The sequence below is a fragment of the Miniopterus natalensis genome, chromosome 5, assembly GCF_054644295.1.
Source record: "Miniopterus natalensis isolate mMinNat1 chromosome 5, mMinNat1.hap1, whole genome shotgun sequence".
In the NCBI taxonomy this organism is placed as follows: Eukaryota; Metazoa; Chordata; class Mammalia; order Chiroptera; family Miniopteridae; genus Miniopterus; species Miniopterus natalensis.
This window is the reverse complement of record NC_142085.1, coordinates 88,070,161-88,097,895: the sequence shown is the minus strand read 5'-3', so window position 1 is coordinate 88,097,895 and position 27,735 is coordinate 88,070,161. Positions and strand designations below refer to the sequence as shown.

The window sequence follows — 27,735 nt, the reverse complement described above, 5'->3', positions numbered from 1 at the left end:
CCTCCGCAGTCAGGATCCTTTGCCCACCAGAGAGATGGACTGCCCATTTCCATTGCATCTGGGTGCACCCACCACCATCCTGAAGAGGCATCCTGACCACAGGCAGAAATACCTGGGACAACAGGCCTCAGAACGAGAACACTCCTGACTTGCACTTGACCTACGTGTGTGGTGAGCATTTTCCTTCACAGATGAATCAAGGGAGGACACTTCAGGGTTGAAAGGGGAGGACTGACATTCTTTAAAAAGTGGAATTATAGCCCTGGCTGGTGTGGCTCAGTGGTTGGAACATCAGCCGACGCACCAAAGGTCACAGGTTCGATTCCCGGTCAAGGGCATGTAACTGGGTTGCAGGTTAGACCCCCAGCCCCAATCGGGGCACATGTGGGAGGCAACCAATTGATGTGTCTCTCTCACATCAGTGTTTCTCTCTCTCTCACCCTCCCTCCCTCCCTCCCTCCCTCCCGTCCACTCTCGAAAAGTCCTCAGGTGAAATTTAACAAAATAATAATAAAGTAGCATTATAAAATCCAGACAAAAGCCCACACATGCAGCCGCAGCACAGGTCTGGTGCGCGAGCCCGTGGTGGAATCTGCAGGCCTCCTCGAGTGCAGACACGGGCCCTGGCCCGAGTCCATGACTCACATCCCACCGGCCAGGCAAACGGCGGCCCCTTGGAGACAGGTGGGCTGAGCGGGTGAGATGCGGATGTCACTTAGCTTACTAGGGAAAAATTAACAGGTCTGCAATATGTGAGCACTCAGATTTCTCACCCTGGGATACAGAGGAAGGATTGTTTGTGGTGCTGGTAGGAGGTAGTGACAAACCCGTGGAGAGTGAAGTCCTAGTCCTCACAACACCTGGCCCGGTTACTTGCCTGGGGCACGTGGCACGTCAGGGGAGCAGCAGGACAGCACCCGCTGGAGAAGTACCCAGCTGGAGGCTGCCAGACCCTGGGGCGGTCTGGACCAAAGGCTGCTCTTCTAAAGTAAACTCACGCTCACACTTTGACTTTTGGTCGAGAGCTGTGCTGAGCTGGCTGCAGCCTTTCGGGGACATTGGTGGCAGCGCTAGGAGGCACATCTGGACTCCTCCTGCCTTCAGTGACCATGCCAACCGTGGATGACATTCTCGAGCACATAGGGGAGTTTAACTCTTTCCAGAAACAAACGTTCTTCCTCCTAGCTCTGCTCTCCGCATCGTTCACCCCCATCTACGTGGGCATCGTCTTCCTGGGCTTCACCCCCGAGCACCGCTGCCTGAGGCCCGGCGTGGCCGAGCTGAGCCTGCGATGCGGCTGGAGCCCGGCCCAGGAGCTGAACCTCACGGTGCCCGGCCCGGGGCCCGCGGGCGAGGCCTTCCCCCGCCAGTGCCGCCGCTACGAGGTGGACTGGAACCAGAGCGCCCTGGGCTGCGCGGACCCGCTGGCCGGCCTGGCCCCCGACAGGAGCCACCTGCCGCTGGGCCCCTGTCGGCACGGCTGGGAATACGACACGGCCGGCTCCTCCATCGTCACCGAGGTGAGTGAGGCCGGGATTAAAGCAACAGAGCAAATTGTGCAGGTTTTTCTAAGGAAGAAAGTGAGGCCCAGACATACTCTTTGGACTCGAGGGATCTTATAAAATCCCAGTTTCTTATGAAAGCATGCAGCCTCTTATTTGCCTAGAGTATGAGTGGATTAGTTAAAACCTGATCCGTTTCAATAATGATTCTCATTTATGCAACTCTCAGCTGTAAGGACAAGCAATAGCATATAAGAATTCCAAGAAATAATGCCAGGAAAGGGAAAATTTCCAAGCCTCCTCCTTTTCTGGAAGCCCTACCTCCCCCTTCAATCTTCCATTATGCAGATGGCCACCTGAGAGCTCGTGGAACTCACCTGAACAGTGTCTTGCTGTGACTTGATGTACTTGTCTCTCTCTCTTTTCTGGTTAATCTTTATCAGAAGATATCCGTTAATTTTTAGAGAGTGGAAGGTGCTTGTAACCCAGGTATGTGCCCTTTACTGGGAATAGAACCCGTGACCCTTCAGTGTGCAGGCTGATGCTCTAACCACTGAGCAACACCAGCCAGGGCAATGTATTTGTCTCTTAATGGCTATTTGGGGTTGGAGCTTATGCTACGGTGCTATAATGTTATTAAAAACTACAGTCAAGCCGGCCGGTGTAGCTCAGTGGTTGAGCGCCACCCTAGGAACCAAGAGGTCACGGTTTGACTCCTGATCGGTGCACATGCCCAGGTTTCAGGCTCAGTCCCCAGTAGGGAGTGTGCTGATCGATGATGTTTCTCTCTCATCGATGTTTCTGTCTCTGCCTATCCCTCTCCCTTCCCCTCTCTCTAAAAAGCAACAAAAACATATTTTTAAAAACTATAGTCAACATTAGCATCTAATTGCAAAACCTCATTTCAATAAATATAGAGAAAACAAAAAACTAGAGACGTGCTTTTATTAGAGGCAAAGCCAAATGGGGGGAGAGGTTGCAATTATTCTGAAAATACAGAGAACTCCAGCTGCCTGGCTCAGTTTGAAGACTGCTTGTGAAGATATTCGACGTGAACAGACATTTAGGTCGAGGAGCCTTTTTAAGGATCTAACGTGGCCTAATAGTTGCATGCAATGCAGAAGATCACAGATTTAACGCCATACAACGCTGAGAGGTTTCACAGCGCAGCTGAACTCCTCCCTTCAGCAGAGATGGGGACACTGAGGCCCAGAGCAGAAAAAGTTTTCCTAAGGCCCCAGAGTAGGAGAATTAGCTGTTAGCCCTGGAAATCAGATCTCCTGCCTTCCAGGCCGGCACCTGTTCCTCCTGGGACGCTGCCTCTTGTTCCAAATGAGAGCAAATTAACAGCCTTAGCAGGACGCTCCTAGTCCCCAGCCGTTAAAGAGACAGCAAAGACACGGGAACAGCCTAGCCTCCTCCGGGCAGCTTTTGTGTCCTGCTCACAATCCTATTTTCTTCTTTCGTGTATCAGAATTAGAAAGGGAAACGGTTTGTGCAAAAATAATTACCCAATTTCAGCTGATTTAGCTAACTGCAGAGTTTAGCCGAGTGACGTATTGCCAGATGGAATGCTAAACAGATTGCAGGACAAGCCTTTTGGTCCAGTAGAGAAAATTAATACAATGGCAAGAAAACAGTGGGTTTATGCAGGGGCGGGGAACCTTTTTTTCTGCCAAGGGCCACTTGATGTTTATAACATCATTCATGGGCCATACATAATTATCAACTTAAAACTTAGCGATGAAAAAGCTCCTAGATTTATTGAATTTCGAGTCCTGCCTGCGGTTGCCTTGGCAGGGCCAGGCCAAATGATTTCCCGGGCCAGGCGTTCCCACCCTGGTTTATCACCTTTTGGCCCATCAGTTCAACGCAAGGGATGCATGGGTGATAAATTCCCCAGGCTGAGGCGAGTCTAACGGGATTTTTTTTCTCTTTCTCTCCTGACTCGGGACCCCTCTGGCCCCTCGGCAGTTTAACCTAGTGTGTGCCAACTCCTGGATGCTGGACCTGTTTCAGTCGGCCGTGAACATGGGATTTTTTATCGGTTCTGTGGGCATCGGCTACTTAGCAGACAGGTGGGTGCCGCAGGTTCCGAAAGCCCTTGGGCTCACCTGTCCCTGCTTGCATACGGTGCTTCCCCAGTTACACAGACTACAGTCTCCTGGCCCAGCGTCGGTCACCCTGACCATCTCAGATTTCTTCCACTAAGAGACAAGCGTGGCTGATGTCACTATTTTCCAGTCCTTTGAGTCACAGGGATGTTTCAGTGTTAGGCAGTGGTTTTTCCTTGGAGACTATCCAGAAGCTGAGCGTCAGGAGGGAGAGTGATAGATGATTAGGTCCCTTGTGTAATGCCCGCTTCACTCTGGCCTCATCGCCATCTGCCTGGTCATGAGCCATCGGGGCTCTGAGCTCTGTCCATCCTCTGCTTGCCTGTCCTGTGCCCCGAGTCAGTGCAGACTGCCCTGGGATCACAGGGCTCCCGGGCCAGGGCTCTGGGGCAGGATGTGATTATAGGTATGAACCGAGGGTGAAATTTGGTGAAAGGGAAGCAGGTCTGAAAAGCACTCTATGTGGAAAGCCCAGCAGATGGTCCCCTCCGACGGCCTGGGTCTTCAGTGCTCCTGCTCAGTGACTCCCAGTTGCCCCCGGCTCTTTTACTTACCCATCGTTAGGGAATCCCACACTCACTGCGTGGAAAGTTCCTTATAACATGCGTCTCTCCTCTGTTGATGACCATTCAATATTTTTAGGGGTCCTCAAAGGAAAAGGAACAGAAAAATTCGCTTTATTCTTGATAAACACTTTCGATAACTTGGCCATCAGGGCTAATTTTTAATACTCACAATACTGACTGTTTATAGGGTGTTCTCCACGTGCCAGGCACTGTGCTCAACATTTTGGACGCTATTGTTCTCTTTAATCATCAGTCACCTAGTGAGACAGAGATGTACAAATATATCTAAATTACATAGTTTTATATAGATATACAATTTTATATAAATATACACTATATAGTACTATATAAATGTACAGTTATATCATATAGTTCTATATAAAATACAAATATATATATTTAACTCTTAAATAAGTGATAAAGTAAATATATACTTCATGCTTGTTGCCCCAACTATATATAGGATAGAGATAAACCCAAACCTGTGAGTAAAACATTAAATGTAAATGGAACATTTTCTCTGACTCTATCCTATTGTCAGGATTAAAACTTGTGTAGTGTTAAACTTAAGGATGGCTTAATCTATCACACCCCCAAGGGCATCCGCATTTTCACAGCCCTGCCCACTGTGGGAGGGAGGGAGGATGTTGAGAGGCTGGGCCACCGGTATGTCCTGCGTCTTTGTCCATCACAACACTCCTGTGACTGTCTGCTCAGCTTCCCTTCAAAGGCTCTTCCTGGGACTCTGTGTAGGAGCCTTGCGAGGTGAAGAGGAAGGTCATTCGCTTTTATTTTTATTGCCTCAGAACTAAGGATGGTTGTTTGGAGATGACCCTTTAAGTCAGGAGAGAAAGGAGCGGGTCCAGAGTCCCCCGTGCTCCAGTACGTGGCCGTCCACCCGGCTCCTGGCTCCCTCTCCTCTCCCTCCTTCACTGAGAGGTGCGGACGCTAACACGCACCTGGATGGAAGGGAGTACACAGGTGGCAGAGCCTCGCAGCTGGTTAAACCAGTGAGTTAATGATTCTTGTCCCACTCAAAGAGTAGGAGACCGGTTATAATTTCTACTGAGGGTGCATTCCTGGTCTATAATCCCCAGTCAGCTACCCGCCTTCGTAATGACTTCGTTCCTTTCCTCACACTGTTTAAATCTCCCGGGAGAAGTTGTTAGTCTTTATTCTTCCCCGAAAAGCTGGGGCCATGCCTCTGGATTTTTTCTTCTTAAATTGTCTGAAGTGTTTTGGTTTTGCCTCTTCTGTTCTCTTTGTGTGTGCATGTAGGAGTGCGTGATAAGATAACCACCATAGGTTCAAAAAAAGGCAATTTATATTTTGCATACTTAATGCCTAGTTTTGAACAATTTTCAGGTTTTATACAAGAATCTCATAGAAATCTCTTTTATTTTACAGATTAAACCAACATTGAATAAAATAGATTGTTTTCTATGAAAAGAAAGGGTAGGGAAGGAAAGACATATGTTAGAGAATTTGAAAATAGACCTTTTACCAGGTGTCTAACTTATTTCATCACCCATAACCTTCTAAAGAATTATTTTGAGTATTTCCTGACCCAAAAAAGGGATCTCTCACCAATTCCAGATTTTTTGTTCTAATGATCAGTAATTACAAGTGCTACATATAGAGGTGTTCTGTAAATGTTTGACAACTGGCTCTCTGAGGGGAAAAGCCCCAATTTGTAGCATTTGCTGATTTCCATGGTGTAAATACTCCCACGTTGGTCCATTGCAAGCTACCAAGCTGAGGCCACTGAGCACAGAGTTGGCTAGAGACAGGCACCATCACCTGGTACTCCCACCATACAAGACAGGCGTAAAGAACCTCATGAGCATATACATTATAATGGTCAACCACAGTGACATAATTGGGAAGCGATACATTTTACACATTCATTACACTTGTTTTTAATATAATTTACCTACTTGTAAGTGTATAATTTAACTTTAATGGCAGTGTTTAACAATTAGCTCACAAAGTCTCTGAAAATCTAATAATCAGCTCTCAAGAGCCAGGACCGCCCAGGCTGGATTTCATGGTGGAGCTAGATCAAAGCAGAATCAAAGTCCCAGTGGGTCACAGTCAGACCTACCCAACCACGTGGAAGCTTCTAAATCGGGTTCTCCACTCCCTTCTAGGTGCCAGTGACTGTGTTGGGCATCCCCATGCATCATATTTCATTTAGGATCATGACAGCCTTCGAAAGGAGATCTGAGACCCCGACAGGTAGTTCAGTTGGTTAGAACATTGTCCTGATACTCAAAGGTTGAAGGTTCAATCCCTGGTCAGAGCATGTACAAGAACCAACCAATGACTGCATAAATAAGCAGAAGGATCTTTCTCTCTCTCTCTTTCTCGCTCACACACACACAAAAGATTTAATCATCTCCAATTCCGCAGATAAGCAAACTGAGGCTCAATGAAACGAAAGCAGTGCCTCCCCAGTGTTAATGTGCCTATGAACCACCTGAGGGCCCTGTGAGAGTCTGGACTCTGACCCAGTGGGCCTGGGATGGACCTGAGGGTCTGCATTTCTGACCACTCCCAGGAGACACTCATAGCCCAGGGCCACAGTCTTCACAGCAAGTAGCTAAAGGACTTACAAAGCTAGCAGTCCTGGAGCCCACCCTCTCCTGTTCTATCTTTTTGTCTTCATTTAATCACTTTAGGGGTTCTGTTGCAGGGGGGATGTCTCAACCCCTATTCCAGATCTCCAAAATTTCTTTCAGCTGTGCCTTGTATCCTTACCTGGAGCATGGCCCCCAGTGAAGATTTTCTGCGTCGTAAATTTGATTTTCTGAAGGTTTTCACATGCTGGGTTTCAACTGGTAAATATTCCCTTCTCGTCAGCCACAGGATTTTGTCCGCCTACAGGACAGGAGCTGATGTTTATGGTACGCCCCAGTCAGCTTTGGAAGTTGCAAAACCATCACTAGATCACAGGTTTATAAACTCTTTGAGGATAAAGGAAGGGGGGTGGGTAGAAGAATGTGGGGAGAAGGCTAGGACATTATGTTGAGATGTGACTTTGGAAGGCTTTGAAGAGAAGGTCGTGGGGGGTATATATTTATAATGAGGAACTGTTGATGAAGAATCCATAAAAGAGGTGGTGAAAACAGGGTTTTAGAAGTTTAATAGTTTTGCCCGGCTGGGCATGGCTCAGTGGTTAAGCATCGGCCTAGGATCCAGATGATCAGGGTCCGATTCCCGGTCAGGGCACATGCCCGGGTTGCGGGCTGTAGCCGGTCAATGATTCTCTCATCATTGATGTTTCTATCTCTCTCTCTCCCTCTCCTCTCTCTGAAATCAATGAAGATATATTAAAAAAAAAAAAAAAAGTTTAGTAGTTTACATTCATTTCATCAGACTGTTTGATCTTTACATTTCAGATTTAAATCCATTTTCCCAAATAATTATTAACAATGTTATGGATTATTCTCAAATGGTCATTAGAACATAGTTGCCTGAAAAAGAGCAGCAATTACAGAGTGTCCCGCCTCCACTGAAAGCGCGATGCTAATGGCAAGAAGCAATAACAGCTCTTCGGTGTGGAGTAGATAAACAGAGATTAAGTAAAACATTGCCTCCTACGAAGAACTTTTAAAATATCCCCCACTGGCTGACTAGGGCATCTTTCAGAACAAGACCAGGAGACCATGATGAGAATGTGAAACATGAGTCCAGAGCCCCGAGGCCACTTTCCGAGAGCCAGCTTGGTAAACAGAAGGGAGGGGGAAGGAGGGCTTCGTGCCCAGCTCTTTACATCTAATATCTCACTTAACCCTCCCGTCAGCTGGGTCAGACACGTCTTTTCCAAATGAAGACACTGAGAAAGCTCGAATAACTCACCCAACATCCTAGTAGGCGGTAAGGCCAAGGTTCAGCCCAGGTTTCCAAGCTCTCCTCTGCTCTGTCCACTGACGCACTCTCTAGGTCCCTCCACTGATGAAACCCAAGTCTCTCAAATAAAATGTGTGGACACCGTCCTTCGAGGGTGCTTAGCTGCAAGACCTATAGGATGGCAATATTTGAAGGGACTCATGGACAGTGAGGCACAAAAGACCATTTCCATGGAGACAGGCAAATACCGCAGAGTCTAAAAGCAGTGTTTTAAAAAAAAAAAAAAATGGGTGGGAGCACATTGAACAATACATTTTGTTTTCTCTTAAGCAAAAACTCTCGGATGGGCAGTTGGTCAGGACTATTTGTGTAAAGGCCCAGCTCACCTGGGGATGGAAGACCTAGACAGGCCCCTAGGGCGCTGAGCACTGGCTGGCCTGGAAGAGCCGCCCTTTCCCTCAATACCCTCCACCGTGTGGGACTCAGAAGGTGCTCTGGTCGTGGGGTGAGTGGGGCTCTTGTGCTTAAAATGCAGGCAGAGTGCTGATGAAAAGTCTTGAACGGGACTGACCTAAAGTCAGACTCTCTTGGTGGGTACTAATCTGTACCTCCTGAATGTGCATAGTTGAAAAATTAGATTTCCGTCACTTCCATGAACTTTCTACAACCTGCATGCATCTAACCTCACTCTTCCCTCTCTGCTTTTCTCCTGCAGGTTAGGCCGTAAGCTCTGCCTCCTGGTCACCATCCTCATCAATGCCGTCTCTGGAGTCCTCATGGCCGTTTCCCCAACCTACACATGGATGTTAATCTTCCGCTTAATCCAAGGGCTGGTCAGCAAGGCGAGCTGGTTGATAGGCTACATCCTGAGTAAGATGCTGTGCTTGCAGCTGGGAGAGCAGCGGCCGGGCTGCTGCCAAAGCACAGTCGGGGTGGGGGGAGCAGGAAAGTAGACGCAGCTTCAAGACAGTGTCCAGAGGTATTTTCTTTGGGGTCAAAAGAATTTCTAAAAGCTTTTCAATCAACTCATTCTGCATTCCTCCTATTAAAAAAACAGTGAATCAGCAACGAGGGTCAACATCACGCCATCCAGATTCTTACATAACTCTTTAGGAATCTGTGTTTGCTATACCCTGGGGGTATTTCATAGAGAGAAAATTTAGCCTTTGAGGCCTATACACAAAGAAAATTCAGTGATGGGAGGTATGTTAGATTTATAAGGGACTTTAGTAGTCTGCATAAAGCCATTCTAGTAAACCACAGTTACCCTCGATTTACATACAGGGAAGCTGAGACTGCAGGTGCTAGGGCGATCTAGGCTCCTCGGCCCCCGTTCCCCCGTTTGCAGGGCCGGGGATGCCATTTGTGTCCTACTCATTAGTAGCCAGGCTTAGGCTTAAGCTCCAGGGAGCGCAGGAAGATATTTGGATTCTAACAGTGTGGCATCTTTCAGGCAATATTAAAAAAGTACCACCATAGGTCTTGGGGATTCACCCACCATTACTTTCCCTTCAGCTACATGCAAACAGCACCCATATACAGGGAGATGAACACTTAAAAATTGAAATAATAAATAACAAAGCTCTCAGGACACATGGGAGAACTAGAATATGTGTGCTTGAAATTTTACCTGGTAAAGCTAATTTGGGGGAATCTGTAAGATAAAGAACGGTGCCTGATACTATTAGGTGCCTGTGCACCTAATGTATGTTTGGACCACAAAGGAATTCATGTGCGCAGTAATTCGATTAGTAACTTGACTTCTAGAACACATAATATGTAGAACTATGTAGAATTCAATTGATGAGTTTAAATTTCAGCAACAGTTAGTTTCAACAGCCTCACACATTTCTTTTCCATCCCTTTGCACATCCTAGAGGGAGCCTTCTCTACTGGGCCTCTTAGAAAGGCATTTCTATTTACAGAGCACTTGCTTAATTTCTGTTTAACTCTGTTTTAAAATAGTTTTGGATAATTCACAGTAATTTATAGAAATATTTTTAGGGGGTATTTCTATTTGGTTTATAAATGGTTAAAGTCTTCAACACAATTACCAAACATTTTAAACAAAAACTCTGTGGCTCATGGAATATCTCCAATTTCAGTTCTAGTACATTTGTGATATAAAAATAACTATTCCCTAAATCCATGTTCCACAGACTTCGTGCATCTGCAATGACGAAGTCATGGGATGGGATAAAGCTGATTATTTTACCATGTCCAGCAGTGTGCTGATGAGCTGGCTCCTGGAAAACGAAAACCCTGATTTATAGTGTTTTCCGATCTCTAGGTTATAAATACTTCCACCATGACAGATGTTAAAGTGCCAATGGCTTTAACAACCAGCTTGCAAAATTCCAGATAATTTAAAAATTAGCTTGTGCCAGCCAGTACTAGCTGGCTCCAGGTGGTGTGAAACCCACTGCAAGGTTTTCAAGCCATTCACACACATTAACAGGAGCACCAGGAAATGTTTAATCCCTGTAACAGAACAGGTTGCATTGAGCTACTCATTTACATGAGAGTCATCCACAATCTAAAGTCAAGGCTTGATTCATTTATTCAGCTCTTAAACCGTCAGTGCCCTATTACTCCACGTCGAAACTTCTCGCGGATCTGAATTGCAGTTGCATTTGTCCTTGAAATTATTCTACAAATCAAATGTTTTGCTCATGGTGGCAGGCCTTTCACCCCATCTATCATGGGATTATAAGGTTTTTCTATAAATTAACACAATAGCAATAATTCTAAAATAGGCCTCTAAGAACATTTTAAAATTCAGCCCAGCTGGTGTGGCTCAGTGGTTGAGTGTCAACCCAGGAACCAAGAGGTCTCTGGTTCGATTCCCAGTCAGGGCACATGCCCTGGTTTCGGGCTCAATCCCTAGTCGGGGGCATGCAGGAGGCAGCTGATGGATGATGTTTCTCTCTCATAGATGTTTCTATCTCTCTATCCCTCTCCCTTCGTCTCTCTCTAGAAATCAATAAAAACATTTTTAAAAAAAGAAATAAATCTGTTTTTTAAAAACATTCAGAGAGCTGTATAGAAAGTTCTAGAATTTGGACACTTTGAGGTTGGCATTCTAGGCTCCCTGTAGTTGGACAGCCAGCTCCCTGTTGTACCCACTTGCTGACCACATGACTCCTCTCTGCAGTTACAGAGTTTGTCGGGCTGAGCTACCGCAGGACAGTGGGGATTGTTTACCAGATGGCCTTTACCGTGGGGCTCCTGGTGCTGGCCGGGGTGGCGTACGCACTGCCTCACTGGAGGTGGCTGCAGTTCACAGTTACTCTGCCCAACTTCTGCTTCCTGCTCTATTACTGGTAAGTCCATTTGGAACAAAAAGGAAATAAATTGCTATATTTTATTTCTGCCTTTCTAATGCACACCATCCTTCTGAGTCTTCACTCTTCTTTTTCATAGGAAGCCCAGGCCCCTGTTTCAGGGGTAAAAATCAAGAGCTTCTACCACTTTGGAAATCAAGTGTCCCTTTTCATCTTGGATCTTACATTCTCATATTACCTACGTGGTGTTTAAATTAGCTTCTAGTGGCTTTGAAGATACTGACAACATTGCTATTCTTATTCTGTCCCTTCTCAGAGGAAACTTTAGGACAGAGAAGGCAGAGCACGGCACTCGTGTCCCCACTTCCCCACATCCACGCGCGAAGCAGACATCCCCAATCCATCGCAGCCTTTATCCCAGATAAGGCCGGCATGGCTCCCCACGCAGACCGTCCCAATCGATCAGAGTTCCCAGGGCAGGTGAACTATGTCTGTCCCCCTGCCCAGGGGAAACGTGGAAAATGGGCAGAAACTGTCAGAAACCCCTGCTGTGAGGTTACCCGAAACAAAGCAAGAGGGATGCTGCATTTTCAACCGAACCTCTCCCACGCAGCACCTGCATTTCATTCCTGGACATGTCCGCCTGTTCTTCCCATGGTTGTCTAAGACTAAAACGTCTCAACACTTAGGTTGTTTCCGTACCTCGGCTATTATAAATAGTGTTACAACAAACCTGAGGATTCATATATATTTTTTGCATTAGCTTTTTTGTTTTCTTCGGGTAAATACCCAGAGGTGGGATTGTTAGATCATACGGTAGTTCTGTTTTTAATTTTTTGAGGCACCCCCATACTGTTTTCCTTAGTGGCTGCGCCAGCTTACATTCCCAGCAGCAGTGCCCGGGTTCCCTTTCCCCACACCCTCGCCAGCGCTGACTGCTTGTCTTCGGCCCAGCAGCCTTCTCAGGTGTATCTCACTGTGGTTTCGATTTGCATCCCCCGATAACCAGTGATGCTGAGCATCTTTGCATGTACCTGTCGGCGACCTACATGTCTCCTTTGGGAAAAAATATCTATTCAGATTCTCTGCCCATTTTTAAATCAGACTGTTTGGGGTTTTTGCTATTCAATTGCATGGATTCTTTATATATTTGGGATATTAACCTGTTATCAGATGCACGATTTGCCAATGTTTTCTCCATCGAGCAGGTTCCCCTTTCACTTGTCAGCGTTTCCTTTGCTATGCGGCCCCCGCACGACTCTATGTCCTTCGTAGGTGCCCCGCTGTGCGAGGTCCCGCACAGAGATCTGGTTGTGGCCGCGGGGGGCTGGGGGCCAGGAAGAGTCTCCCTCCACTAATGTTTCCCTCCACTAACGGCACTGTCACACTTACACTGTACCCCAGGTGCATACCTGAGTCCCCAAGGTGGCTAATCTCCCAGAACAAAAACGCTGACGCCATGAGGGTCCTGAAGCACATCTCGAGGAAGAACGGAAAGCCCATGCCTCCGGCCCTGCAGGTGAGCCAGCAGCTGCGGTGCCAGGCCAGGGGCGGAGGAGGGGCCGCGCAGCAGGGGCTTCTGTTGCCCCGGCCAGATATTTCAAATAGATGGAAAACACAAAACTAAATCTTTTAAAAGTCACATGAGCAGCTGCTGCCTTGTGCGCCTCAGGCCTATGCTATGCTAGCCCCTTCCCCCCCACCTCCACCCCTGAAACCCTCCCCCCACTCCGCACCCTGCCCCGCCCCGCCCCGAGCCTTAGCACCCACGTCTGGTTTACCTGTGTGCTCCTCAGCATCCCCACGGAAGGCGGTTTTCCCCAGAGGGAAGATTCCCAGATCAGGAAAACAGATTTTCAAACACAATCATTTCTTAGAATCTAAACATTTGGATAGAAAGCGTCCGAGACGTGTTAAGCGACCCCCTGCCTTCTCGAGCAGAACGGGTGACGGGGGCTCTGTTTTCCCGGCATTTGGGGTTTTGCCTTGAGCAGACCTTACTCCTTTAACTTCTACCTACTCCTCCGACAGGGGCTGGAAAAGAGAAACTCCAGCTTATTAGGAGATTGTGTCAAGAGTAAATCATTCCTGACTTAGGAGCTAAGATAGGTAACCCGCAGAGTTTCAGATTGTGCAGGGCATTTGGAAGGAGGATTTGGGGGCTCAGGGGCCTCTTTTCTTCGCTCCCTCTCTGGTCGCCGGGGGGGCCAGCACATTCTTTCCCACTAATGACTGGCCAGCACCCGTCTTGGGTTTTAGATCCGTGCGGAGACGGGTCAGGGACCAAAGCACACGTGGGCCATTGTCTTGCCAGAGGTCACAGCTCACCTAACGGCGATTAGGCCTGGTCAGGGCCGGTCTTGCAAGAGGTTGCGTCCCCATGTTCCTCGGTCTTTCACACACCTCCACAGGGGCCGCAGTTTACCCCCAGTGCTTTACCGTATAGCCCCACTTTATATACGTGCCTGGGTTATCTAACCTCCCTGCGTCCCAGCTCCCTCTTCTGTGAAATGGGCTGAGAACCAGAGCCCAGCTTCTGGGATAGCTGTAAAGATGAAGGGAGCCAGCGTGAAGGGCTGCGCATAGGCCCGGACACATTATAAGCACTCAGCCTGTGGAAGGGACCACTGTCCTTCCCCGCGTGACCCAGGGACACCATCGCTAAATGTAAAAAGTGCTTCTACTGTTTCCGCTCTTAGAGCCTCAGACCTGATGACGAAGCCGGCGGGAAGCTGAGTCCTTCTTTCCTGGACTTGGTCAGAACCCCTCAGATAAGGAAACACACCCTGATCTTGATGTACAACTGGTAAGGGGTACTTTTCGCTTCAAAACCCTTCCAAGTTCTTTACTCCCAATCACCCACTTTGCAGATGGGCACAAGATACATTCAGACACAGGCTGGTTCCGGCATTAGTGCCGACGGTGGACGGCAAGACGGGCCCATTTACAGAGCTTCTCCTGGGGTCGCTTTTCTCAGGCACCAACTTCCAGTTCCAAAGCACCAGTCAGTCCGTTCTCAACCTTGGCCTCACCTTGCAATCACCTGGGAGGTTTTTAAATATTAGGCCAGATCCCTCCCCGCCGAGGACACTGCTTACTTATCCAGCGAAGGATCCCAGGAACCAACATTTTAAATATATACATATATATATATATGTAGCCCAGATTGGCATAAATCAGTCGATGACAGGCATAGACCTCTCCTGACCGTACAGGGCTGGAAGGAAAGGGCCTTTTCTTTTCTACCTGGAGAAATAACTTTTGAACAAGAATAAACCACAAGAATGAGCCACTGGCTCCACGACCCAGGAACCTCGGCTCGACCGTGTTCACTGTCTACAGGTTGCCCCGAGCCCTGAGCTGCGGCTCTGCACCGAGCCCAGCGAAGCCCACTCTCCTTCCAGGGTCTGCGCGGGGATGGCTCACACCAGCCACCTGAAGAGCCATAGTCACTGACAAAAGCAGGGCTCGTCAGGAACTAACTAAGAGACCCTCATGATACGGCATGAAAAACCGCATCAGCGAAACCTGGCCTCGGTCTTCTTCCCTTTGCTGAACAATAGCGACTCTTGCAATTATCCTCATAGCTCCCATCACAGAGAATGAACACTTTCAGTCAACAAAACCAGAAACAGTGTAAAATAGTATTTGTACAGCGGCAGAGGGTAAATCATTAAGGAGAGAGCTGTGCCCATTGGCTGCTCTGGTTTTCTAAAATTTGAATTAAATCGTCAACCCTTTCATCTCAATTGCATTAGGAGACCACAGAGAAGTAATTCACAACCACGAATGACCTGGATAGTTTTACTAAAAAATCACTCTACTAAGACATTTCTTCTTGCCTTTCAAACCTGGCCAGGGGATGCTATCCTAATTTCCTCCCTCTCCTGGTGCTGGGGTCACAGCCAGCACCACAGTGGGTCACATAGTGTCAAGGCAATGGAGGGAGGGAATAGCAATAATAGGATGACAAAGAAAGGTGGCCTCCGGTCGACTCTTATTTTCCCAGAAGCCTCCCCGTCTCGGTGACCTGCTCTTGCTCGCCTTGACCTGAGCTCTCCTCTTTGCTCAGGTTCATGAGCTCTGTTCTCTACCAGGGCCTCATCATGCACATGGGCCTCGCAGGGAGCGACCTCTACCTGGACTTCTTCTATTCGGCCCTGATGGAGTTCCCCGCGGCCCTCGCCATCCTCCTCACCATCGACCGCATCGGCCGTCGTTACCCATGGGCTGGGTCAAACATGGTGGCGGGGGCAGCCTGCCTGGCCTCAGCTTTCATCCCTGACGGTAAGTGTCAGGCCAAGCGAGGGTCTTGCTTTCTAAGACCCTCAGAAGAGGGATGTCACGGCCCTTTGATAGGAAGGCCACGTAATTTATCATGCAGATCGATTTGGGAAGAACCAACACACTATCTAGGACCCTGCTGACGGACACCTAGGCCTTTAAGAACAATCGCACCCAATGGTTGGCTGATGCAATATAATTACACCCGGTTGTCCTCTGGTGTGATCAGGAGGAACCCAGGCTACAAGCCACAAGCCACCCAGCTGGCCCAGTGCAGAGAGATGGGCTTTGGGGTGGAGCAGGCCCAGGGGTACCGTCTTATTCCAGCACTTCTCAGGTACTCTACTGCTTAGCAACTCCCCTGACCTCCCTGCACCGTCCTGCAGAACTAATGAGGAAACTTAAGTGACCACCATCAGTGAACAATTATTCAGCTCCTTTCTTTCCTCTTAAAATACTTTCTCAATGAAGGGGAGCGAACCTGTATAACAGAATCCTATCAGCAACGTGGAGCTTTGTTCGAATCCTTGGGTCATTAGCGGCTCTGTAGAATATGCCCATGCTTTGCTATTTCTTTCGTGCGACCTTTGTGGGCTAAAGTTGTCCCGCCTCCGGAAACTGGTAGAATTCTGTTGTCACTGATGACTGAGGCCTCTAGTTAAAAGAGCACTAGGATTGTACCTAAAGTTAAAATAAACAGACATGGGGGATTTGCTGACGTTGTCTTGAACCAGGAGAAGAAGCAGCCTTGCTTTCCTGTCCCGCTCTGGGGTGTGGTCCTTCCCCTTGGACCCCCCCCCCCCCAGCACTGTTTAAAGACCAGGGGCTGCGCTCAGTACGTGCAATGGTGTTTCCCCTCAGACCTGCAATGGCTAAGAGTCACCGCCTCATGCTTGGGCCGCATGGGGATCACCATGGCCTTCGAAATAGTTTGCCTGGTGAACGCGGAGCTGTACCCCACATTCATCAGGTGAGCACGCCCCCCAGCGTGGAGAGGGTGGGGGCCACTTGCTGCTCGGCCAGAACCGCCACGGGTGCCGGGAGAGCACGCCTTGCTTTCCAAAACACAGGGTGCGGGGGTGAGAGCATTTCAAGGCGGTAGCCAGGTCCCACCCCACACTGACAGGCGGGGGCAAAACAGAAAATGTGCGCTGAGAATAGAAGATACCGAATAGCAAGAGAGGGTCACCTGACGGCCACCAGAAACAGTGACCGGAGACAGTGACCGGAAACAGTGCCAACAGGGCCCTAGATATGGGAGCAGGTGATGAAAGTGGAGGCTGAAAATCACCCCTCACTTAAAATTTTTCAAGAAAGTTAACATACAACCAATACAACAGAATATAAATGAAATATGTGCCATGCGTCATGCATGTGTGTTGAAAATAACATGAGTACTGTTCTCAGTTCACAGCCCTTTTACAGATCTAGGGGGTTATCTGCTTGAGGGGAGGGCGGGGATAGCACTGTTCTGTGGCAAGTTCACAGGTTAAACCCATGTCCTGTGCCAGGAACCTCGGGGTGCTCGTCTGCTCCTCCCTGTGTGACATCGGCGGCATCATCACGCCGTTCCTCATATACCGGCTCGCTGACATCTGGCACGAGCTCCCACTGGTGATTTTTGGTAAGAAATCCTAAGAGACGTCTTTGAATGAAAACCTGTTTTTCTAGGGACCTCCATTCTTCTACCTCAGAATGGGCTCCTGTGAGCAGCTACTAACTATGACTAGTAATTAGTAATGCTATCGATGTCAGTAATACTAGTATTAGTAATACTGTCAGTAGCTACTGACGCTCAAGTACGGGACCCTCGGAGGACCCCTGCCCGTGGAGGTGCAAAGTCAAAGTCAAGAGGGCGAGGTGGAAAGAAGACTCCCTGAGGAGGACCCCTCACCTCTCCTTTCATTCCTATCCCTCCTTGGGTCGCTGTCAGAGAGCTCACTCTTTCTGCCCCCTCTGTGGCCAGATGTAGAAAAACACGGACCCTTCACCTCACTCCTTAGGAAAAGCTGTTGCCATCTGACACGGGGCGATTTCAAACCCAGGGGAAGGGAGGGCCGCGCTAGCACCCTGTTGGCGCTGGGCCCCCCACAGGCTCCCCGGGCAGCTAGAGTCAGGGGACTTCCCTTGTGACCTGCAAGAGTGCACTGAGCGGCCTCCCCGCCCCACCAGCCTACAGCACAGAAAGTGACAGGGACAAGTCTAACCATCTGCAGTTAACACACAGAGGCCTTTGCTGAACACAAAGTCCGGGGACCAGGAACACGGGCACCCTCATTCATGGGCCTCCTTGGCCTCAGCCCACAGCTGTAGACCATGGGACAGATCCTCTCCTGTGTCCACACAGACACGGGGCCAGACTCGCACACAGGACATTCACCGTCTCACGCCCGCCCGTATAGACCGCCTCAGTGTCCCCCTTTCCGTCTCTTTAAGTCCCATTCTGAGCCAGTTCTAATTGGACAGAAATGTAGCACTTTCACCACGGGCCACCAACGCTCACTAATTTGGGGGGAGGAAGGAAGAGACCCTCTCGGATGCACACCAGGGACCATGGCTTTTCTCCTTGCCCTGGCTGGTTGCACGCGAGTATCTCTGTTCATTCTTCTCGGGGGGTTGGTGAGGGGACAATCTCCACTGCTGTAGACCTGCCAGTAAACGCTCTGAAGCTCCAATAGACAGACCCGGTGGATCCCTCCACGTGCCAACTCAATAACAACACAGCCAGGGTTGGTAGGACACAAATTTACCTCCCTGAGACACCATGACTTGGTCACAGAATGGTTGGCACTGCCTGTGGGAGGAACATGCCCCAGGTTCCTTCCTCCCCCAGCACTGCCTGGGAGACCTGCCCCCAGAGCCCCCTTTCTGTCCTGGGGAAGTTCCACTGCACCCTCCGGACTCCTGCCCCCCGGGAGGAAGGTGGCGATGCCTCAGTATCGACCACTCCCTTAGGTGGGCAGCTGGTGAGCCATGGGTCAGTGGGATATTTTAGGGCAGAGAACGGATACTTCAGTTTCTCTAAGTTATTTATCAGAGCGATGCCAAGTCCAGGCCCGGATGAACCATTGCTGGCACTTCCTCAGAAAAGATAAAGGATTATAATTGCACTTCAACATCTTTATAAAGTAAACCGTGACAACTCCCCATTTCATTTTTGCCTGTAGTTTCATCGCCTTCCCTCACCAACTTTTAATCTGAGTAGCTAACAGGAATCAAAACAAATGGTTTTACATTTTCACTTCTTTCCCTCCCTTTTCCACACAATAATGGTGTGTTGACTGTGGTCTTGAAATGACCAGAAACAGAAATCTAGACTCTTGAAAATCAGCAAAACAACACATTGGATAATCCCACTCGGAAGAGCCCTGGAGAAGGGGACAAGGGAAGTTCTGGTTAATCAGGCTGATCTCTGCAAATATTAAATGCTAAATGGATGATAATTTGACTCCTCTATTGTATCAACTTCATGATTCAGTCACTTCAGAGAATCGACGCCGGCTGAGCACGTTTACTGTTTGTATGAGTTACAGCCAAGGGCATCTCTAGAGGTCTGGAGAGACTTTGAGAGGTCAGCTATTTTGTTCAGAGCATGTGGCGGGCACCATTCTAAGCTCTTAATAGAAACTCATTTCAGCCTCAGAACAAGCCCGTGAGGTGGGCATATCACCCCCCTTTATGTAGGGGGCCCGGAGCCTCAGGGACATGGCAGAACTTCCCGGGGCTCTGAGACCAGCAGGCGGGTGTCCTCACTGGAAGCAGGCACCCATACCACTGAGCCTTGGGCCTCACTTTGGCCCCTTTATTTTTTTTTTTTAATTTTATTATTGTTTAAAATATTACAGATGTCCCTTTTTCTCCCCATTGACCCGTTCCACCTCGTTCCTTCCCCCTCCCCAGTCCCTCTCCCCACCATCGTCCATGCCCTTGGGTTGTGCATAGATGCATATAAATTCTTTGGTTACTCTCTCCCCCTCCCCCCACCTGCCCTCCTCCCTCCCTCTGACGTTCATCAGTCTCATCTATGCTTCCATGTCATTGAATCTATTCTGTTCATCAGTTTATTAAGTTCTTTAGATTCCACATATAAGCGGGATCATGTGATGTTTGTCTTTCTCTGCCTGGCTTATTTCACTCAGCATAATACTCTCCAGGCCCATCCATCCTGTCCCAAAGGGTACGGGATCCTCCTTCTTTACAGCTGCGTAGTATTCCACGGTGTGAATGTCCCACAGCTTTTTTATCCACTCATCTACTGAGGGGCACTGGGGCTGCTTCCAGATCTTAGCTATTGTAAACTGTGCTGCTATGAACATTGGGGCGCATATATTCTTTCTGATGAATGTTTCAGGATTCTTAGGATACATTCCTAGGAGTGGAATCACTGGGTCGAACGGCAGCTCCATTTTTTAATTTTTTGAGGAACCTCCACACTGTTTTCCACAGTGGCTGCACCATCTGCATTCCCACCCGCAGTGCACCGGGTTCCCCTTTCTCCACACCCTCGCCAGCACATGTCCTTTGTTGATTTGTTGATGGAGCCATTCTGACAGGTGTGAGGTGACACCTCATTGTGGTTTTAATTTGCATCTCTGATGATTAGGACATCGAGCATTTTCTCATGTGTCTCTTGGCCATCCGTATGTCCTCTTTGGAGAAGTGTCTATTTAAGTCTTTGGCTTTGGCCCCTTTTTAAGGATGCAGAAACGGAGGCTGGCGCACGTTTTTCTGAAACTCCAAAACTAGTGAAGCACCTACTTCCCACCTCCTGCATGAAACACATAAAAATGTGATCCCTACACTTTCATAGGAATTAAAAAATACTACAAGTTTGCTATTACCCACCCCCAACATATACAAAAAATTAGAGCTGGAGACAAAGAGCGAAAGAACAGAAATGAATTAAACGCCTGAATTTGAAATCAAAGTCCTGGCAATACTTTTTAATGCTGTTATACATTAATACTTTTAAAAATGATTCATTACTTTTACTTGCCAGTAACGGTCCAAGTTTCTGATTCAGTTTTCCTTACTAAGTGCTGTATATTGGCCAGGGTTACGCTCTTTCTTTTCTTAGTGTCGACTTTTTTCACAGTTATTTTCTAACTCAAAAGCATCCTAATATTATGGCAAGGTCGTCCAGCCTAGAATAAACTTGACTCCAATGTGAGTTGAAGTATTTCATTTCCCTATAAGGGATTGTAATCCAATGGAGTTTAGGATCTGCAAAATATTTATAGTGGAGCATAGGAACTGTCAGATGGCAAAGAAATTCATAAGTATAGGAAATTACACACCAAAAAAAAACCTGTTATGGACTAAGGGGAGCTCTAATGATAGAGCCTGAACGTTTCCCTTCTTAATGCGATTTACGTCTGTTTGGCTTTCAGCTGTGCTTGGCTTGATTGCTGGAGGACTGGTATTGTTGCTCCCAGAGACCAAAGGGAAGACTTTGCCTGAGACGATTGACGAGGTTGAGAAGATGCAGAGGTAGGGACTGAAATTCCCGCTGAGCTACTACTGCTTCGTACATGTTTTCAGCCAACTCTGTGGCCAGTTGGAAGGAAAGATGAGGGAAAGTCTGTGTTCATACCACACAGTGAGATCCATTCAAACAAAATCAGACTTGAGGGTAAAAACAAAGAAACAGTAAAACTATAGGAGGATACCTTTCTACTTTCATAGTGGGAGAGGTCTTTGTAAATATGGCCAAAAATCCAGGACCCATTTTTTAAAAAAGATGCATAAGTTTGCCTTCATAAAAATTAAAAATTCTGTGTTGAAAAACTACTGTAAGTTTAAATAGTATAGCAATCTTAGGGGAAACATTTACTCCTCTACAAAGGGCTAATTTCCCCAAATGTAAAGAGCTCTGACAAATTCATAAAAGCAGCCACCCAACAGGAAAACATGAGCAAAGGATCTGAACAGATAATTCCATGAAAACAAAACCAGCTCTTAAATATATAACAATATGCTCGACCTCCTTCCTAATAGAAGAGCAGGCCCACGCTGCACTGATGCCCACGGGGGTCGCTGATGGTCAAAACCACCCGGGAGGGGGAAACAAGCTGACAGCGCAAGAAACAGCTATACCCATGGCCTCCCACAGCCACATCACAATCACAACTAAAACCCAGAACCACCCTCACTCAGGGCCTCCTGAGACCCGGCTGCACAGAAGCCCCACAACCAGGGAGCTGAAGCAGCACCGAGAGCGGGAGGAGGGGGAGATGCGGGCGGGTCGGGGCTGAATTGCGGAGAAGAGGCCAGGGACCCACACCCGGTGCCGTGAGTTAAACCCAGGAGGGAATCTCGGGGCGGAGGTTTTCCGGAGGAGGGGGCGTCCCAGCCCCACAGCAGACCCCTCTGGGGCCGGGAAGAGATGTCCCCACAACTCCGGGCTGTGAACCCAGCTGGGACTGTCCCTGAGGGTGGCGGAGGCTGCGGGAGCCCCAGCAGCTCCTCTAAAGGGCCCGGCACGGACTCACTCGGACACTCCCTCTGAGCCCAGCGCCGGGCAACAGCCTGAAAGGACCCGGGACGCTCGGGGAGGAACTAACCTGCCTGAGATCCGGGCGAGAGGCGGAGGGCGGCTTCCTCCCAGGCAGAAGGGCTGGCGGAGGCCATGGCTCCTGTGACGAGTCCTCCCCGCACACAGCCTGCAGGCAGGCGCCATGTTTGAATCGCCGGCACCTGACGCACACCGTTGGCCCCGCCCCGTGATTCCCGGAGGCCCCACCCCTCCCCACCTGCAGCTCATCCAGGCCATTTCCAGGGGCTTTTCTGTGCAAGTGGCCTCTCGAGCCTCATGCTCAGGATTTTCCTAAAATCTCTCAAACAAGCAGCAGCTGCCCCATATGGCTTGATAAGCGGCCCCAGGCCTGGCACTAGCGGCAGCTGCATTGGCTCATAGCTTGGCCTCTCCTGGGCACCTCCAAGCCCAGCACAAGGAGCAGCCAACTACGCTTTGCTGAGTAGCTCATGCTGGGTGGCCCTGGGCAAGGCACTGGCACAGGCTGACTTTGCACCTCCCGGGAGGCCCCAGAGACAGTGCACCTGGTGATCAGACTCGACCACGCTGGATTACAACCCTACCACATCCACGAGGGACACACTCAAGGGGCGCACTAGGTGACCACCAAAGCTCCACTGAAGTAAATCCTGCTCCATGGGGGTGTCTCCAGCACAGCAGCTCTCTGGCTATAGCTGCAGCTGGTCCTCACAGCCGATTGGCCTGGGGGTCAATTCCTCCCAGGGATGCCGACAGCAACCAAGGCTCAACCTCAACAGGACAGTGCACACAGCCCACACAGAGGAGCACCTGGAAGGCCCAGCTCAGGTGACGGGGGAGGCTGAGCCACTGGACCCTACAGGACACCTACTACACAAAGCCACTCTACAAATTCCAGGAGACACAGCAGCTCTACCTAATACATAGAAACAAACACCTGGAAGCAGCCAAAATGCAGAGGCAAAGAAACATGTCACAAAGGAAAGAACAGAAGAAATCTCTAGAAAAGGAACTAAATGAAATGGAGCCGAGCAAGCTAACAGATACAGAGTTCAGAATAATGGTTATAAGGATGCTCAAGGATATTAGTAAGAGTATGACAAAAATAACTGAGAAAATTGATGCTACACGAACTGAAATGAAGAAAAATTTACAGGGAATCAACAGTAGAGTAGAGCACACTGAGAATCAAATCAGCAATTTGGAACATGAAGAAACAAAAAATACCCAACCAGAAGAGCAAAAAGAAAAAAGAATCCAGAAATATGAAGACACCATAAGGAGTCTCTGGGACAACTTAAGAGGCCCAACATTCATATTATTGGGGCACCAGAAGGAGAGGAAAGAGAGCAAGAAATTGAAAACCTATTTGAAAAAAATAATTACAGAAAAGTTCCCCTACCTGGGGAAAGAAATAGACTTACAAGTCCAGGAAGCACAGAGGGTCCCAAAAAAACACTTGGAACATACCTTTTTAGGAAAGAATGTGGAGAAGTGTCTCAGATTTCAGGAGTAGTACAGATTGGAAACCTCTCTGATGGGCAGTGTGACAATAATATAAAAATTACAGCTGTGCATATCCTTATACCAGCAATTCCACACTTCTGGGAATTTACATGTGCAAAATAACATATGCAAGGACTCTTCTTTAAATCAATGTTTTATGTAACAAAAGACTGGAAACATCCTAATAGCCTGTTGATTGGGAGACCAGTTACATAAGTTACAGTATGTCATTCAATTAAATGTCATATAGCCGTTAAAAAAGAATGAAGCAGCTTTATATACATGGGTTAGACAAATTCTCTAAGACACATTATTAATTTAAAAAAAAGCAAATAATAGAAAGTGTAAATTCTAAGATTTGTGGGAAAGGTGAGAAAATAAATGTGTATTAGGTACATATACATATTTACCTGTATCTCTGGAAGGATATGCAAGAACTGTAACCCTGGCTGTCATAGGATTGGGTGGCTGTGGGGTCTGTCTAGGTGGTAGGAGTCTTTTCAATGTGTATTTTTTGTACTTTCTGAATTTTGAGCCCCACGAACCTATTCAAAAAGTACTGTTTTAAAAAAGAGCTAAGAAAAACATATATGACACACTCTCCACAAGCTTGTCCTATGCACTATGCTTAGATATTTTTATTTATTTTATCCAGACTCCACTTTTGGCCCCCTGGTGCCATGAACTGAACTGAAATTTATCCATTCTACGAAGCTTTTGCATGGGACATAGTACTTGGGCAAATGCTGCAGAAGAATCGCAGGGGTCTGAGGTTCCTCCTAGGACTTGAAGTTTAGAGTAGGAGAGGCCTTTGATCATCCTGAGGTCACATTGGCAGCCGCAGGACACTGGGGTCTCAGTGCTTAGCTTGGCCACACACTAGTTCTTAAAGTGGAAAATTCCACATAAATTGGGTTCCAGGATCTGTTAACATAAACAACCAGAGGATTGGGTAACACTGAGAGGCATTTCCTCTTGTTGACAGCCTGCAGGAGCTGAGTGACGATGCTCAGCTTTTGAAGGGCACGCCCACTGGACTGGCCACCATCCCACCAGGCCCTATTCTCCTGAGCCTCGTGCACTTGTACTTTCTGCCTGGGGCACATAGATATTGGAGTGTGAGACTCTTGATCCAGACGGCCACCCCCATACCGTGATCTCTGTGCAGTGTCCCACGTACATAGCACCTCCCCTTGAGGACAGACCGTATCCTGAGTAATGTCCTATCCTAGAGCTTCCCCAGAGCAGGTGCTCACCAAGCAGTTCTGGAATTAGATGCCGAGTCCCTCCCACAGCCTCCCTCACTGAGGTCCCTCCAGGCTTCCCCAGCCAGCTCCAGTGTCAGGAAAGAGGAGCGTGGGCCGTCGGGACAGGCCCTCACGTTTCCTCTCCATGTGGCCTTACCTCCTCTAAGCCTCAGTTTCCTCATCTGTAAGTGAGGACAGCAGCTCCTGCTCCCTGGGTTTTTGTAATGACTAGATGAGATAATGCATGTAAAGTGCCTGGCTCTTCATCCGCATCTAATAATCACTGTTATTAATCACAAACATTCTCACAGCTGTTCTACAAAATAGAAAATATGTATCTAGATGTTTTATTGGAAGTCAAAGTTTAAAATACGTTCTGCATATTTTGAGATAGGCAGGTACAGCTCACGCGATCCTCGCAACGGCGCTATGGACAGGCGTTATTACGAGTCCACTTGGCAATTGAGAAAAACCGAGGCGAGAGCGGTTCAAGGACTTTCGCAGAGTCCCACCGCCAGCAGGTGACAAAGCCAAGGAGCTAGGCTGGCAGCGCGGTCCACGCACACGGCTCGCCTCGGGGGCTGGGTTTACAGGTGGGACGGCGGACGTGAGCCCGGTGCAGGGCGGCGCTCTCCCGTCAGCCAGCGCGGCCGCGGCTGTGCGCTGCGCTCCACGCTGCTGTTCCTCCTGTTGCTGCTGCTGTTGCTGCTGTCACTTCTGCTGTTCCTGCTGTTGTTGTGGTCACTGTTGTTGCTGCTGCTACTGTTGTTGCTGCCATTGTTTCTGTTGCTATTGTTGCTGCTGCCACTGCTGTTGTTGCTGCTGTATTGTTACTGTTGCTGCTGCTGTTGTTCCTGCTGTTGTTGCTGCTGTTGCTCCCACTGTTACTGTTGCTGCTGTTGTTGCTGTTGCTCCCGCTGTTGCTGTTGCTGCTGCTGTTGCTGCTGCTGTTGCTGTTGCTGCTGCTGTTACTGTTGCTGCTGCTGTTGCTGCTGCTGTTGCTCCCACTGTTACTGTTGCTGCTGCTGTTGCTGCTGCTGTTGCTGTTGCTCCCGCTGTTGCTGTTGCTGCTGCTGTTGCTCCCGCTGTTACTGTTGCTGCTGCTGTCGGCACACCCACTCTGGGGGCCCAGCAGACGTGTCTGAGGGCCTCCAGCGCAGGGGGTAACTCAGGTAAGCTTCTGCTCTCTCCCATCTGGACCTGTTCTAGAAACTGAGGCCGGACTAATGACCCCCCAGTGGGGGGGTTCTGTGAGGAGCTTGGGGACCCCGCCGCAGCCCCACACCAAGTCTCAAGATTACTATCAGCAGGAACGTGTCAGGAGAGCACGTCTGGGAGCCACAAAGTGAAAAACCAGCATTCCTACAAGTATCGGCAACACCCTACTATTCACAAAGACCAGATGATAGAGAAACTTGCCATGTGAACAAATTTTTGAATTGGTTTTTCACTTATCCAACTGTTGAGAAGCAAGTGAACTCTGTTAAAAATAATCCTCAAATGCTATTTGGAGAACTGATGATAACAGTGTCAAGATTGTATGCAATCTGCATTTTTAACTGGAATGAGATTAAATTTAGACATTTCCTACATTCTTTATTACAGAGAAGGGAAAACACCTTAAATAGTGAACTTGGGCCAGCCTCACTGTTGCAGCAGAGTTTTAGGAACCATTCCATCCACATTAGTTATTCACCAAGCTCTGTGCACATTTTCTCGCGGAAAATCACCACTCAGAACGGATGGCAAGACCCATCGCAGACAAATCCTATACCCAGTTCATGTTGTATTTATTTATTAGCCACTCTGTCTTGGTTTTCAGCCTCCTCATAATTTTTCTCTCCCCGCTCCTCTGTTTTATTCTTACAGATCAAGACAAAAGAAAGAAAACGTGATTTACCTCCAAGTCAAGAAACGAGACATTCCACGAAACTAAGAGGGATCTACTGTAGCTTTGCTTTGATAATACGAGGCTAGAATCAGAGGCTCCTACTCTCATCGCGAAGCCCATACAGTTCAACCTTCCTTCTCTTCGAACCCCATTAACCTCGTCTATGACCAAATGGAGTTTGTTGTTCTGCTGTATAAAATTCTACCTGTAGGACCAACTCACTCTACCCCCAGCTTTCCTGGGACAACGGCCTTTGGTTTGGTGGGATTTTAATTCTATCTCCATATGTCTTTATTTTATTCCCTTCTCTGCAGTGATATCAAACCAAAACACAGGGGAATTATGGCCAGGGAAACAGAAAAGATCTACAAAGCAATAAAATTTGGAGCAGAGACCCTGTTTTCTTAAAGAAATAAAACATCCAAAGCAATATCAAGCTGTCCAGGATGTACGTCAAGAACTTTAGTCTTTTCAATATCATATGCAAAGAAATTTTAAAATGCATTGATTACTATCTGCATTAGACTTTAAGGGAACCTAAAATACAAGAATCGGGAACTGAAACCAGAGTAACCACTCAGTCTCTATATTGAGACTGGACAGTCCAGATGAGTGCTTTCTACATAAGATCTCGAGAAGCGTTTAATAAAAAGCAGCATTCGTGTTGACTTTATTAAACCATAGGTTTCAGCTGCTAAAAATTTCTCTGAATTGGTAGATTTAAAATATTATAAAGCTAATACTACAAGACTGATCATGAAAACCAGAAGTTCCTTACTCTAATCTACCAACTCCTCAGAGATCATTTTCAACTATTTTAGCTGTTTTTTCCCTTAGATTTATCTTCATATGTCTAAATAACTTACTTTATATTGGCATTTCTTGATTTCGTTTAGTTTTAAATGTCACCTGTTGACTTTTTAATACAATGAAGATTTCGCTCTCTTCACCTCTCCCCTCATGCCAACACGCAAC

The 27,735-nt window shown here is 48.0% G+C and overlaps 1 protein-coding gene across 2 annotated transcripts; it reads left to right on the top strand.

Moving 5' to 3' along the window:
• The first annotated feature begins 1,088 nt into the window (after positions 1 to 1,088).
• On the top strand, positions 1,089 to 26,805 carry LOC107535726 (solute carrier family 22 member 2). Of its 2 annotated transcripts, XM_087817207.1 has the most exons (12): positions 1,089 to 1,520; positions 3,477 to 3,580; positions 4,058 to 4,060; positions 8,750 to 8,904; positions 11,189 to 11,357; positions 12,723 to 12,837; positions 14,018 to 14,124; positions 15,391 to 15,605; positions 16,464 to 16,572; positions 17,114 to 17,226; positions 20,993 to 21,092; positions 26,739 to 26,805. In XM_087817207.1, the coding sequence occupies exons 1-12, from the start codon at positions 1,110 to 1,112 to the stop codon at positions 26,803 to 26,805; spliced, it is 1,668 nt and encodes a 555-aa protein (XP_087673333.1). In that variant the 5' UTR covers positions 1,089 to 1,109. The 2 variants fall into 2 exon arrangements, with proteins under 2 accessions (XP_087673333.1, XP_016066751.2); XM_016211265.2 differs by lacking the exon at positions 4,058 to 4,060.
• The last annotated feature ends 930 nt before the right edge of the window (positions 26,806 to 27,735 follow it).

Bases quoted from the DNA above. Each gene is read 5' to 3' on its own strand.
- LOC107535726 (XM_087817207.1), top strand. From the start codon at position 1,110: ATGCCAACCGTGGATGACATTCTCGAGCACATAGGGGAGTTTAACTCT. The intron at 16,573-17,113 runs GTGAGCACGCCC...GTCCTGTGCCAG, and splicing joins CTGTACCCCACATTCATCAG to GAACCTCGGGGTGCTCGTCT. The intron at 17,227-20,992 runs GTAAGAAATCCT...TTTGGCTTTCAG, and splicing joins GCTCCCACTGGTGATTTTTG to CTGTGCTTGGCTTGATTGCT.